Source organism: Sciurus carolinensis, chromosome 5 (assembly GCF_902686445.1).
Source record: "Sciurus carolinensis chromosome 5, mSciCar1.2, whole genome shotgun sequence".
NCBI classification, from domain to species: Eukaryota; Metazoa; Chordata; class Mammalia; order Rodentia; family Sciuridae; genus Sciurus; species Sciurus carolinensis.
In genome coordinates this window covers 101316728-101330237 of record NC_062217.1, presented here as the reverse complement: position 1 = coordinate 101330237, position 13510 = coordinate 101316728, and the positions used below count along the sequence as shown (strand labels likewise).

The following is a 13510-nucleotide window of genomic DNA, read 5'->3' as shown; positions in this document are numbered from 1 at the left end:
AAACTATAAACAACCAAATGTACCCCAACGAATAAAAATGGTTAAAAAAGTCACATGATGGAATATTACTCAGCAATAAAAAAGGAGCACACTATTTATATATGCAATAATTCAGATGGATCTCAATGGCATTGATTTGAATTTTAAAAGGCCAAAGATTTCATACTCCATAATTCTATTTATAGAATGTTTTCTAAATGACAAAATGATAGAAATGAAGACCAGTGGTTGTGAGGAGTTAAGGACAGTTGGGAACGGCAGGGAGTGGTTCAAGAGATATCTTTGTGATGATAAAATAACTGTACATGTTGATTATGGTCATCAATACATGAATTTACACATGTGGTAAAATGATAAATAACTATGAACATATACCGGTATATATGTCCTGGTTTTGAAATTGTATGATAGTTATATAACAACCCATTTTGGGGAGTTGGATTAAGTGAAGGGTACATAGGACTGTCCCTTTGACCACTTCTACATTGAAACACTCTATCTTGACTTCCATCTTCCACACTTACAGTGTGTGTGGCCATTCTGGCCAGTCCTTCCCCATCTCTTCTGATGACTCCTCCCCATGTGCTTCCCCTCTAGAGGCTGGTGTGCCCAGGGTAGAGTCTTAGACTTCTTTACCAATGTCCATGCATTCTCCTGGTGATCTTGGTCTACTCTTATGACTTTGAACACAATTTCATTTCTATTTCTTGACCCCTCTCTCAAACTCCAACTTCTTACATCCACTGGCCTACACAATGCCCCCACCTAGATATGTAATAGGCATCTCAAAATCCACACATCCAACACCAAGCTCCTGCTGTCCAGTCCAGCCCCAGAGCAGCTTTTCCTGGCTGTTCCCATTTCATTTTCTAGATGCTCAAACCTAAATTCTTGGGTTTGTCCTTAAGTCCTTTCTAAGACACACATAAACCTCACACTTGACTTATCATCAAATCCCACAATATTTATCTTCAAAATAGGTCCACAGTCTGACCATGCACAGCATCTTTACTACTGTCTCCCAAGCCATCATTTCACCTGGATTACAGGGACCCCCCTAACCAGTCTCCCACTTTTGCCCTTGACCAACTAAGTTCTATTCTTGGCATAGGAACCAAGGTGATCTTTCTCAAATGTAAGTCAGGTCACAACAGGTTATCCTCTATTCAGAATTCTCTAAGGCTTTCCATTTATTCAGAGTAAAAGCCGACATCAACACCATGAACCCCAGAGATCTGCATAAACTCAGCTTTCCTACTCCTCTCTCCCCTTCTCTAACTCCCTGTACCCCACAAGGAAGCAGCTCTAACCTCAGCAGAGCCAGCCAATGTCCCCTCAGGACATTGTCCTTGTTCTTCCCTATGACGTAACATGTTTTTCTGGTTACCTGTATAACACTTTTCCCCATTTTGTTCAAGTCTTAATTTATATATTAACCTTATAAGGACTTCCTTCTTGGCCCCATCTACAATTTCAATGTGAGCTTCTATCTGCTTTGTTTCTTATACTTATTAGCTATCATGCTTTATAATCCATCCATTTAAACTGTTTAATGTCTATTCTCCTCACAAGAATGTAAACTTAATGAGGACAGGAGAATTTTGGGGTCTATTTTGCTTGCTAGTCTGTTAAGCACCAGCTACTTTATATCATAAGTTATCAAAAAACATCTGAATGAATTGGTGGGACTCATTCCATACTCATAAACATTCTTATTACCATTCCTGGGTATCCCACCTGTCCTGTTCTCACATAATTCTGGAGAAAATCAGTAACGACTTTTCTTCCTATTCTCATTCCTAACTGAAATAAAAACATCTACTGATTCTGAATTGGCCTCCTAGAGAACTGGGCACCAATAAAGGGAGTCCTGGGTAAGGGTAATAAGCTTTTCATACCCTGGGAAGAAGCCCCATATCCCACACTCACAGATCACCATCTGATGACTACATCACCATGTCTAGACCATGTTTTCTCATCCAAAATGCTTGGAACCAGAAATGATTAAATTTCCACATTTTTAAATGTTGGAATATTTGCATATACTAATGAGTTATCTTGAGAATGGGACTTAATTCTAACCAAAAAATTCAGTTGGTTGAAAGTCATCAATGACTCCTATGTTGTCAAGTTCAATGCCCATTTCATATATATCTTATACACATAACCTGAAGGTAATTTTTACATTTTTAGGGCATCTATCTTTTGACTACAACCTATCACATGAGGTCACATGTGTAATTTCCCACTTTGTAGCATCATATTGGTGCTCAAAAGTTTTGGATTTTGGAGTTTTTTGATTTTTCTGATTAAGGATTCTTTAACCTAAATTTAGCCGATGAGCATTCAGAAGCATTCATTATAGGAAGGACAGACTTGGGATACTTCCCATATCCCCACCTGAGGGTCAGACCCCCAGTTGTGCCTATAGCAAACTACTCAACCACCACAGGCAGGAGCCACTTGACACCATTTGGTCTGAAAAAGTCACAGAGTAGGTGGAACTTCAGGTATATTCACAGAGGTTTAATTGGAAGAAAGGATTTCAGGATGATGAAGGATGAAAGGAGATGGGAGAGGAAAAAATAAAGGAGAAATGAATGGACATGCTCTTTGCATGACTTTTTAAAGTAGGACTAGGCAAATGCAGATAATCAAAGTAAGGCCTGCACCAGGCCCAGAGAACCCCTAGTCCTGTTTTACCTTAGACCGAGGGGGTCCTCTGTGACACCTTTCCCCTTCAAGCTGGGCTGGAAAGAGCAAAAGCTAAACAAAAAGAGAGAATTTTATCAGGAGAGCCAAGCCCATCACACCATCAGCAGAGACATTTCCCAAACCAGAAGAAGTTGGCCCATTCTTTCTCCTCCATGTCCCAGTCCCATCCTGTCCTAAAGTCATGAATACCAGGTCCACTGTGCCTCTGAGGCAACCCTCAGCACATCCCATCATTATATATTCTAATTTAAATACCACAATGATGACATTAAAAGCAGTAGGTTCTAAGCCAACATGCTGTGGTAGCTTCTCTGGGCCAGGTATGTGATAGTTCCATGGTCAACTATGACAACCACTGCTGTCCATTCCAGTGTGTCAATGCCATCTTAATTTAAGGCTCCTTGAATAGCTTTGGAACTTATACTGGGCCATATTCTTGAACTGAGCTGTGTGTTAAAGTTTGGATCTTAAATGTTCCCCCAAAAGCCACTGTGTTAAAGGTTTGATCTCCAGGATGGTGCTATTGACAGGTGGTGGAAACTTTGAGAGATAGGGCCTAATGGGAGGTTTTTATAAAGGTCACTGAGGGCATGTCCTTAAAGGGAACTGCGGAGCCCTAGCCCCTTCCTCTTGCTCTTATGTTTTTCACCACCATGAGGTGAGGAGTTTTGTCACACACTGCCACCATGATCTGCTGCCTCATGGCAGGCCCAAAGGAGCAAGGCCAAATGATCATGAACTAGAATCTCCAAAATTGCAAGCTGAAACAAATCTTTTTTCTTTATAAGTTGATTTTCTCAAGTATTTTATTATAGTGATAGAAAATTGACCAGTACATATGGAAGACTTCTAGATTAAGAGGCAACCTAACAGCAGCTCTTGGAAAAAGCTTATTGAAAGTGTCACCTGAATCAAAGGTGCATGTCTAGGGCTGGCATGTATAGCCTCTCTGCAGTTGTTTTGCTCCACTTTGGCCCTATTTCCTGGATGCAGTGGCTAGTCCTGGCACCACTTACTGGCAGAAAGCAAAGCTGGAACCCCTGAGTACAGAAAAGGGCTCCTAGATTGGGGATGGTGGGGATGGTCAAATCTCACCTCCAAACTTCTGGCTCAAAGTGGAGCAAAAGGTAACCACCCTCCATTACTCCAACCACAGTGAGGTCTGCTCAGACCTTCCTTCCTGTGCTTTCTAGATTCTTTACAAATCTATTTGTCTATGACTTTAATAACAATAAAAATAAATAACTTTGAGTATTATGAGTTTAGACACTGGCCCACATTTCTTAGGTTGAGTCATCTAGTTGGAAAAAGAGGAATGGAGCTGAAATAGCAGGTTTCTCTCTTTAAAAGAAAAGAAGCTCCTTGCACAACTGGAAGGTTGGTTGCTGGGAATTGTTTCCAATGAAGAACAAAACTGGAGTGACTACAATTGGCAAGTGGGATCAAAAAGGAAGATTGAGCAAAAGAAAAAGATTAGTTGAAAAATGAGAAAATAAAGCCAGAACATTCTGGAAGGCCCATTAAACAACCAGTTTCTGAAATAGGGTTTATCTACTCTATTTTTCCTTCCCTTCATTCACCACAGTCCTAAAGTCGCTTTAATCCATGAAAATGTAACCTGCTTCCCAGGCTTTAGGGAAGGAGCTTTTCTATCTGTTGTCTGTACTTTGTCCTAAGATTCAATAGCTTGGTGGCCAGGAAGTTCTATCTTGTTTCTAACCTAAATCCTGCTTGCCGTGGGTTGGAAACACTTTCCCTGAAAACAAACTTGAGTAACCTCTGGGTTCGGGATCAGTTTCCTGGGAAGGAGGATTTTAAATCTCTTACCTTTTGAAGGCCTTACTCCGATCACTGTTGTGGAAGACAAGGAACTTGGAATATCCATTTTGAAAAAAGAGCTCCAGGGCAATATCCTGTAAAGAGAAAAACTTTTTTACTATGCCTGATATTTTCTGGAATGGAGAGGTTCCAAGGTGAGGGAGCTGCTGGCACAGGTTCCTGTGGACTTCTGTGACAGGCCACCCCATAGGCAAGTTAACCCCTTAGTGAGAACTTCTGACTTTCCTTGGGGTATGAAGACCTTGTTGATGGATGAGCAGGGGCTGTGCAGACTGCGTGGGAGGGCAGGGAGTCTGGCCTCAGCTACCAACTCCCTTGGCCGAAGCTGGAAGTGAATGCCCATTCCTGGGATGACTAAGAAGGAGACAAAGGGAACACATGCCTACCTGCACCCTCAAGACACTTTCATTTCCAGGTCATGGGCTTGGTATCCTAAACCAGGGTCACCTCACTAGAAATACCACTAGTTAAGTGGGGACAGCTCTCAGCCTGGGCAGCATGATATGCTCACATGCAGACATGAGGCACAGGGGGCCTTACTCAGTCCATTTTGTTGAGCCATCTTGAGGTGGCCATACTGATAGAGCAGTGTGGTTATTAATGCCTAAACAAAATCTCATAATTTAATTTTCTTTCATTCTTTTTCCCTTTCCTCCCTCCTTCCATCTCTCCCTCCTGTCTGTTCCAAATTATGTCAATAAGAAACTTGGAGTAAGGGATATAGTGAATTCATATGTGGGACACGCCTTGTGGGTGAGAGGTGGGGTCAGGGAGAGAGAATTCCCAGGGCTGGAGGGAGGCCCAGAAAAGGGTGAGACCTGGACATGGAGGGTCAGACTTGGAAATGGGCTCCTGAATCCAATCATAATCATGCCCTTCTTCAATCTGGCTGGGACTGAATTCTCCAAGTCCAGGTGACTAAAGCCCTTGAGCAGAGGAGAGGCATTTATAATGATATTGCAAGCCCTCTTCTCTGGGGTGGATCTAAGAACCTCAGGATTTTTTCCTTTAAAAAGAGAAAAAAAAATGTACTAAACAGGAAGTGATGTAGAATCTATGGAGGCTACAACTTGTCCCAGTTACTTTGAGTGACAGGTTCAGAGTTTCTCTTGGGGGAAGCGCAGCTAGTTGATTGATTGGTGGCCCTGTTCTCAAAACTCCCCCCTTGCCACCCCTGCCCCACTTGGCAGTGCACACACACTCTTCTACTTCTGGCTTCCATCACTGTCAGGCCAACTAACCATCTGGAAATAATCACTGTTTACTGGAGAATAAGAAACTCACTTACTCAACCTATGTGCTACCATATACAGCCGATAAGGCAGGCCTAAAATCATAAAAAATAACTGAGTACCTACTACGTGTGCCCAAATGTGCTCAGTGCTATATGTGCAATAGTGGGAAGAATAAGGAATAGCTCTCTGTTCACTGAAGGTGAGGAAGCTCAGAGAGATGCCCCAAGGAGCCATAGTGGAGTTCTACAGTTCATCTACACTTGCAGGTGGGGCTGCCTCTTCCAGGCACCATCTCCCAGCTCAATCTTCTTGCAAAAGAGCTAGGAAGGTCAGGCAAAATGAACACCAATCACTTTTTGAGCAAAAGCAGCAGTGAGGAGAGAATGAAGTACATCAGAGGCCTAGGCCCAGAGCTGTAGGCTGAACCCTGGTGAGCAGGACAGCTGGAACTTTCTAGAATTCACTCCTTTGAAAGGCCTCCCTGAGCTTTGGTTTCAGACAATAATAATGAGCCTCCTGCAGGAGGCTCACATGATCAATCAAAGTGTTCCACACATTCAAACAATTTGCAAATGAAATGCACCCTTATTAAGTTCATCAGGGATAAACACTGTTCCCTTGCTAGGCTTTGGAACTAACTAGTTCCCTGTGGAGAGGGTGAGTCCCTGCCCTTCAATCTTAAATCTTCAAGGCTGTTCTGAGGTTTATGAAGAAGGAAATAAAGCAAAAAGGCTGGATCCTAAGTGACACGGTAAGAGGGAAAACGGCCCAGCCGTCAGTGGTCTGGGCTACAGAATGTAAACCAGAACTCCAAGCCAGCTGGGGAGAACATAAGCCCTGGGAACTCACAGACATCTCTCCATAGCCCTGGGCCATGCACAGGTGTCAAGTGTGCTCAGAGGTGTGTGTTCAATGGTGCTAGGACCACAGGTCTCTTGACCAGGTCCTCCCGCCTGCCCCCTCACGCCATCAGAACCCCACGGACATACCTGCAGGAGGAAGCGGGCCTGCCGGAGCTCCCTAAGGTCCACATAACTGTAGCGCTGGCATGAGTAATGTTCAGAAGACCTGTCTTTGCTGCACATGTTGAAAATGAAGGGGTCGCTGATGCTGAAAAGGAAATAAGACATGCAGGGTACGCATTTGCACACCTGTGTGAGAGCATCTGACAGGCTCCTTCTATTTTCTGCCTTCCACTGACCCCATCCACATTCCTGGGGACACACTGGTTAGCTGCTTTAGTCATCCCAACGGGTGTGCTGCTCTCATCAGTCTATCAAGCCCTTTCTGATTGCTCGTCCATGTCTACTCTGACACATGAAGCCCTGCCGTTGGGAGTAAGGTAGGGTGTCAGACTCATTAGGTGAGGGCAGAGGACACAGTTGACACAGGGTACAGAGGCTAGGGGATATGAGAAGACTCCCTGGGTACAGGGGTGTGTGAGGAGCTGTTAAACCATGTGGCTCTTTAGTACCCTGGACGCACATCCCCCCTTCCCATATCTCTGGCAACCTTGAAAGTTTTCCAGATGGATAGTCTTGAGTTACTGGGTGTCAGTCTGGGACAAAGAGGTCAAACTGAATTCTGAAGAATTGCTTAATCACATAGCAAAAACAACTGTCTGCAAGCCAAGGCTTATTTGGTTTGCAAGATCCAGGGATGAGTGAGAAAAAGAGTTGGGGGGACATTCTTAAAATTCCCAAAAGCCAGGAATTACATAGTGAGGAGAAAGTCTGGAGGACAGGGCAGAGACCCATACAAGAGGTAGGGACATGCATGTGACCTGAGTCCTGCTTCCCACCCACCCTTTAGTAGGGTAGAGCAGCCTATAGGAGGTGGGAGATGGTCCAGAGAAGAGTTAAGTGGGATCTCTGGAGGCTTTCCCTGAAAGATGTCAGAATAAGCCCACCTTCTTTGGAAGAAGAGGAGAGGGAGGAAGGGGAGAATCTAGAAATTATCCAAATATTTGTTCCCAAAGAGAACAGTCTGTACACTAGATTAATCTTGAGGTGACTGGGTGAAATTTTTCAGCATTCATACAAGGAGGGACTTGAGAAATAGAGTTGATTTCAGTTACATAGATTTACATTTCTGTGCAGCTGGGCCATGTAGTCATTCTAATCTTGTATTTAACCACAAACATTCTGATTAAAATGTCCTTTTAAGACAGAGAAATGAAGGGTCTGCTAAGCATGTCTGACCTGGAGAAGCCTGCTGGGCGTTAGAGAGCCAAGAGCTAAAGGAGCCCAACCCAAGGTGTTCCTGCTGACCCAGACCAAGGTTCTGGGAATGGGTGGAGAGATTGTTTTGTTTCATCTCCTTTTTGTGCCATTCTCTCTGCCCAGGTCCCCGCCTAGGCCATAAGTCTTCCATGCCACCATTTTGGGGCAAACTGAGACAGAGGTCTGGCTGTCCCAGGCCTGGCAGGAATGCTCCAGTGGATAGTCAGTGAAGATCCAGCTTACACAGTGTGAGGACTCTGTACTTGCAGTCCCAGTTGGTGGTCACTACTGGGCAGAAGGGAAGTCTGAGCCCTCTGTGTAGCCCCCTACAGAACTAGACTTAGAAGATGCCATCTGAGGTATCTTTGTGGTCCTACCCCTTCTCAGAAGAACCATCCCAGGTCCTCTGCTCTGAGCCACATCACTGTAGGACTGCTCAGATTCAAGATGTGACTTTCATTCTGAATGCACCTGCCAGAATGATGTAATTTGAACATGCTGCTGGTCAAGGGCCTTTGGTCTGAGCTGAGCTTTCCCTAAACTTCTCTGACTCCCAGTGAGGCCATAGTGATAATTGAATGTCTGACCCTCACCATGGGTCAAGTTCTGGTTGGAAGAACAATTTCAAATCTTCTGTGTTCCCATAAGCCTCTGCTGATGGGAACTATAGCAAATATCCTCCATGCCTTAGCTGCATGTTTGACTGACTCTTATCTCCTATAGGCCATGTAAAGATGCAGGCTTTTCCCCGTGGTTCTCTGCCCCACTACTTCCCCCAGCTCTGGGCATGTTTGCTCAGTGACCGTCATGCTCCTGGCCTGCTGAGAATTGTCTTATCCATTGTTTAATTTGATCTTCAAAATGAACCTCTACTGAACATGCATGATTTCTATTTCCATATCATAAATCAGGAAGCTGCATTCCACAGAGATGAGACTTTCCCAAGGTCACATTGTTATGAAGAGATGGAACTTGGATTCAAATCCAGGTCCTTTGACTCTAAAACCAAGTTCTTTCAACAATATCATCCCTCCCTGAGACAGAAAGACACCCTAAATTTTTATAGAACTCTTCCCACTTATTCCCTCCTTTCAGTTTGTTCTATGCTTACGAATTCTGCAAACTAGGACTCTGAAAAACTCACAGCATGAGGAAGAATGCTCTGGAAAATGGTAAGGGACTTTTAGGAGGAAAGAGAGTCATTTTTCTCTTGCTTATAGGAATTGCACAACTATATAGGACAGGAATCCTCAGATAGACCCAAATCCTCAGAAAAAGCTAAATTATATACACCATTGAGTTCACTGATGGAAGTTCAAATTGAGGAGTGTCTGTAACATCATTAACATAGCTGTGGTTGGGTATCTTGATGACAATATATCCTACATGTTCTATAAAGTAAATCAGAATTGAGGCTTCCAAGGTTGATAAGCAGGAAGGGGTGTCTGATCCATGTTCTTCTTTAGGTAGATCTGTTGCCATGATTCATAGGATGCTGTTCATGGTTCTACTGTCTGACAGCTATCATGATACATAAACATTATTCAGTACATCATTATATTTTTATTTATATTGTTACTAGGGAAATCACAGTTAAATAATAGTTATATATTGGTTGACCTGGTCTTTGATAGGAGAAGTAGATTTCAGAATAAAATATACTTTGATTTGCCCCTCATTTGAAGTTAATCAATTATTGTCAGAATTATACCTGGAATCATTCGCTAGCTCACAAACGCTTTAGCAGACTCAGCCTGCATGTCAATCATGTCTTTGTATCGGTGGAATCTATTATCATGCCTAGTACAAAATAGATTTTCAGAAATATTTGTTGAATTGAACTAAACAGGGAAAGGATGACTTAAAACTGGTCAATGATAAAAAGTATCTTATTTTATATCCTATCACTAGAGGTTCAGTTGGATCATCTGGGATCCTACCAAATCAATCAAATGCTGGATATTGTGACTGCCGTTGTTATGGGCAGAATTTTGTCCCCAAAAGAAATATGTTTAAGTCAGAATGTGACTTAATTTGGAAATAGCAGATTTACAAGGGTCACCAAGATAAAATGAGGTCATTAAGGTGAACCCTGCTCCAATATAACTGGTGTCCTCACTTAAAAGTGAACTTTGAACACAGAAGCAGATGCAAAGAGGGAAGATGGGGTGAAGACAGGGAGAAGATGACCATGTGATTGGAGTGATGCTGTATAAGCCAACACCAAGGGCTGTCCGCAAACACCAGAAGCCTGAAGAGGCAAGGAGGATTCTCCTCCTTGAGCTGTCAGCAAAGCAAGGCCCTGCTGACACCTTGATTTCACACTTCTAGGTCCATGAATAATAATTTCTTTTTTCTTTTAAAGCCACCCTGTTTTAGACAAACTAATACAGCCACTTTTAGCCAAAAAGGGAACCCAATATAAGTTGAAGTTAACCTCCTTAGAAGATTCTCATTTTCCGAGGAAAGTTCCAAAGCACTCAAGTCAAATCACCAATGGGGAAATTATAGTGCTCTTGAACTTTATTTGGGATATTTTTATGGTACATCAGAGAGCCTCTTTCAAGGTCTAATGCTCAACTGTACTTGATGGCAGTCTTTTAGAGAAGCATTTCAGTGTCGACTTAGCTTTATTTTTAACAAGCTTATTTATGCATCTTCCTTAGTCTCCATGGTCAAAATAAGACTTAATCCCCATTGATCTGACATGATCTAAGAGCCAGTCTCTAAGAACTACATCTGCAAGTGTGTCAGTAGTTTCTTGGGACCATGACAAGACCCCCCAGAGAAAGCACTCTCTGATTAACGAACGCTTCTTTGAGAAATGATAACTAAAATTACCTGTGCAATTTTCAAATAGTACTCCAGGGTAGGAATTTGTTCTCATTCTACTCTTACTTGCATTCTAGAAAAGTACATTTTCAAACAAGGGAAGTCTTGTTTAATTACAAAATCAAGTGAGTATATACAACCTGACTACTGGACTTCTATTAAAAGTGCAGAGATAGTCAATTTGATCAGGATTAGATGCACCTCATCAACACAATTTATCTAATCAATAAGATCTTATCTAACACCAGCTCAATGTAAACCTGAGGTGAGGAGTGGAGCAATGGATTATGCAAGTCATCACAGGGGCACGCCATGCAGACAGGTAGAGTAGAAAGCTTTCATCTGCTCTCAGAAAGGCAAGTTTGCAGACCCATTGTCCATATTGATCAGTATCAATAAAACATGAGCAATGAGATGGGATAAGTGTGCCAAGTATTAATTATGCTTCTCCTGCCTTGGAAAAGCACAGAAGATTTGTAGCAATTGGTGAACATTGGGTATGAATAAAAGATGGAAATTAGCAGAGAAAAAAATGCCAAGCAATATAAAGCAAATCTAAATCAAAACAGGGTGGACCCATATCTACTCTTCCATGCTCCTTCCATTCTTGCTTTCTGACATAGGCTAGAAATCATGTGACAACTGGGAGTTAAAATTCTTAATTACTATCAGGTCAGGATTTATATTCCTCTATCAATATCCTGAAACAGTGGTTCTCAAAAGTGTGGTCCTGAAAGTAGTAGAATCAGCCTGAGTTAGGAAGTTGGTAAAATCTCAGGTCCTACCTGAGAACTACTGAATTAAGAAACTGGGGAGGGGACAAAGCCCAAAAATCTATGTTCTAATAAGCCCTCTTTGAGATACTGAGGTAAACTAGTTTGAGAGTCACCTGGCTGAAAGTTATCTTGCCATCAGTGGGGTCTTTGTTAGCCATAATAGGCAAGACCATCTCTGCAGGAACAAATCTTCATCCAAATGTCTTCAAAAGTAACAACCAAGTATAAGCAAACAACCTGACCACTGGACTTTTGGAAGAAGTGCCAACATGGTCAACTTGACTTTGAATAGATATATTTTATGAATACAAATGAATGAATCAATAAGAGCCAGCTGAACCCACAGAGCCCAAACACATCATATGTTGAAGGACCTCAGAATTTCCTGACAAAGGTATCTGGTATTCATTAGTGTAAAAGGCACAAAATATTTAATGAAATCTCACCCATCCTTCAAGCACCAGAACTTATCCATTTCCCTAGGCAGCCCTCTCTGTCACCACCATTCCCAGATCATCTTTGCAAGTACACATCATGAAGAGGCATATATTCTCTGCTATCGTGATAGCTTGTTCCAAACTCTTTCAAAAAGAATGTGTTTATACTGCCAATTGCACTCACATGCCCCTGCATGAATGGGGCAGTGCCCCATAGAACAAGCAATCAACAAATTGTTGAATGCATAAGCTTATATGCATTTTCTTTCTTTCTTTTCTTTTTTTTTTTTTTTTTTTTGCGATGCTGGGGATTGAACCCAGGGCCCTGTGCTTGTGAGGCAGGCACTCTACCAACTGAGCCATATCCCCAGCCCTTACATGCATTTTCAAATAATCTGAGAAAAGATCCCTATTTACTGTGTTACAATCCATATGAGGACAGACATGAGGAGCTGCCACGTTGTTACCCACTCCAGACTTCAGCTTTGGAAAACACAGATATGGATGGCTTATGGCTGTAGACCCCAAGTACACTCATTTTATCTCAGGTCTCAATTTCAAGCCCCAACCCCTCAGAAAAAACCAAGGATGAGAGGAAGAAGTAAAAGTGGCTGCAAGAGAGATGTGGTTCAGGGAAGAACCAGCTGGAAGAAGTGGAGAACTCACTTGGATAAGCAGTGGCGGGTGCAGTAGATATCACCTGTGGGAGACAGGGTAAAGTTCTCACAGATGTAGAAGTGCTGATGGCCAAAGAGCAGGACCCCTTCTGAAACCAGGTGGCCTTGAACAATCACCAGGGAGAACTTCTGGGTCACCTAGAGGGAGAGAGTGCCAGAGTCAGGCTGTGTGCACATAAGACATACTCATGATTCTTACAAAGGACAGGACAGTGACCAGTCACCCACTGGGAGCATTTAGAGTTGAGAGTAATACCTTGTAAAAATGACAGGCCGTATTCACAACCTGTGTGGCACTTCTATACCCAACATCCTATGCAGTTTTTAATCCACCCCAGGACACTGCCACCCCCACCAAGGTTTGTAGGTTATGTTTATTGCAACAGAAAGCATGTTGAGTCCTAGATTTTGTTTTCAGCCCATCCACAATCCTACAAAGCACTCTGCAGTTATCAGTGAGGCAATGTTGCCAGGCATAGGCATCTCTCAGTTACAGAGGAGAAAGTGTCCAGGGACCAACTGGTGAATGACTAAGCCAGGATTAGAACCCAGGTTTTCCCAGAACAAGTACAAGACTGGTACTGATATTTACACAAGGCCAAAGCAAGTGTGCATAACGGATACTCAGTGTCCATCAGATCCTTCCTCTTGGACCACAGCATGCATTCCTCCAGCTGCTGGAAATGTTGGTGGCTTTCCAGAATTGCCTGAGCTGAAGAGGGTACCTGTGTCAAGATCACATCCCCTTCACAGTGTCATTGACCCAGCAACTGGTCA

General features: G+C 42.8%; 1 protein-coding gene across 3 annotated transcripts in view; it reads right to left on the bottom strand.

Moving 5' to 3' along the window:
* Window positions 1-13510, bottom strand: part of Wdfy4 (WDFY family member 4) — a 278477-nt gene that overhangs the window by 70043 nt on the left and 194924 nt on the right. For all 3 annotated transcript variants that reach the window (XM_047553398.1, XM_047553397.1, XM_047553399.1), the window contains exons 44-47: window positions 12723-12871; window positions 6779-6899; window positions 4543-4628; window positions 2704-2766 (exon numbers count right to left, since the gene is read on the bottom strand). In XM_047553398.1, the coding sequence (XP_047409354.1) occupies window positions 2704-2766; window positions 4543-4628; window positions 6779-6899; window positions 12723-12871 (419 nt within the window). The remainder of the gene's footprint in view (window positions 1-2703; window positions 2767-4542; window positions 4629-6778; window positions 6900-12722; window positions 12872-13510) is intronic.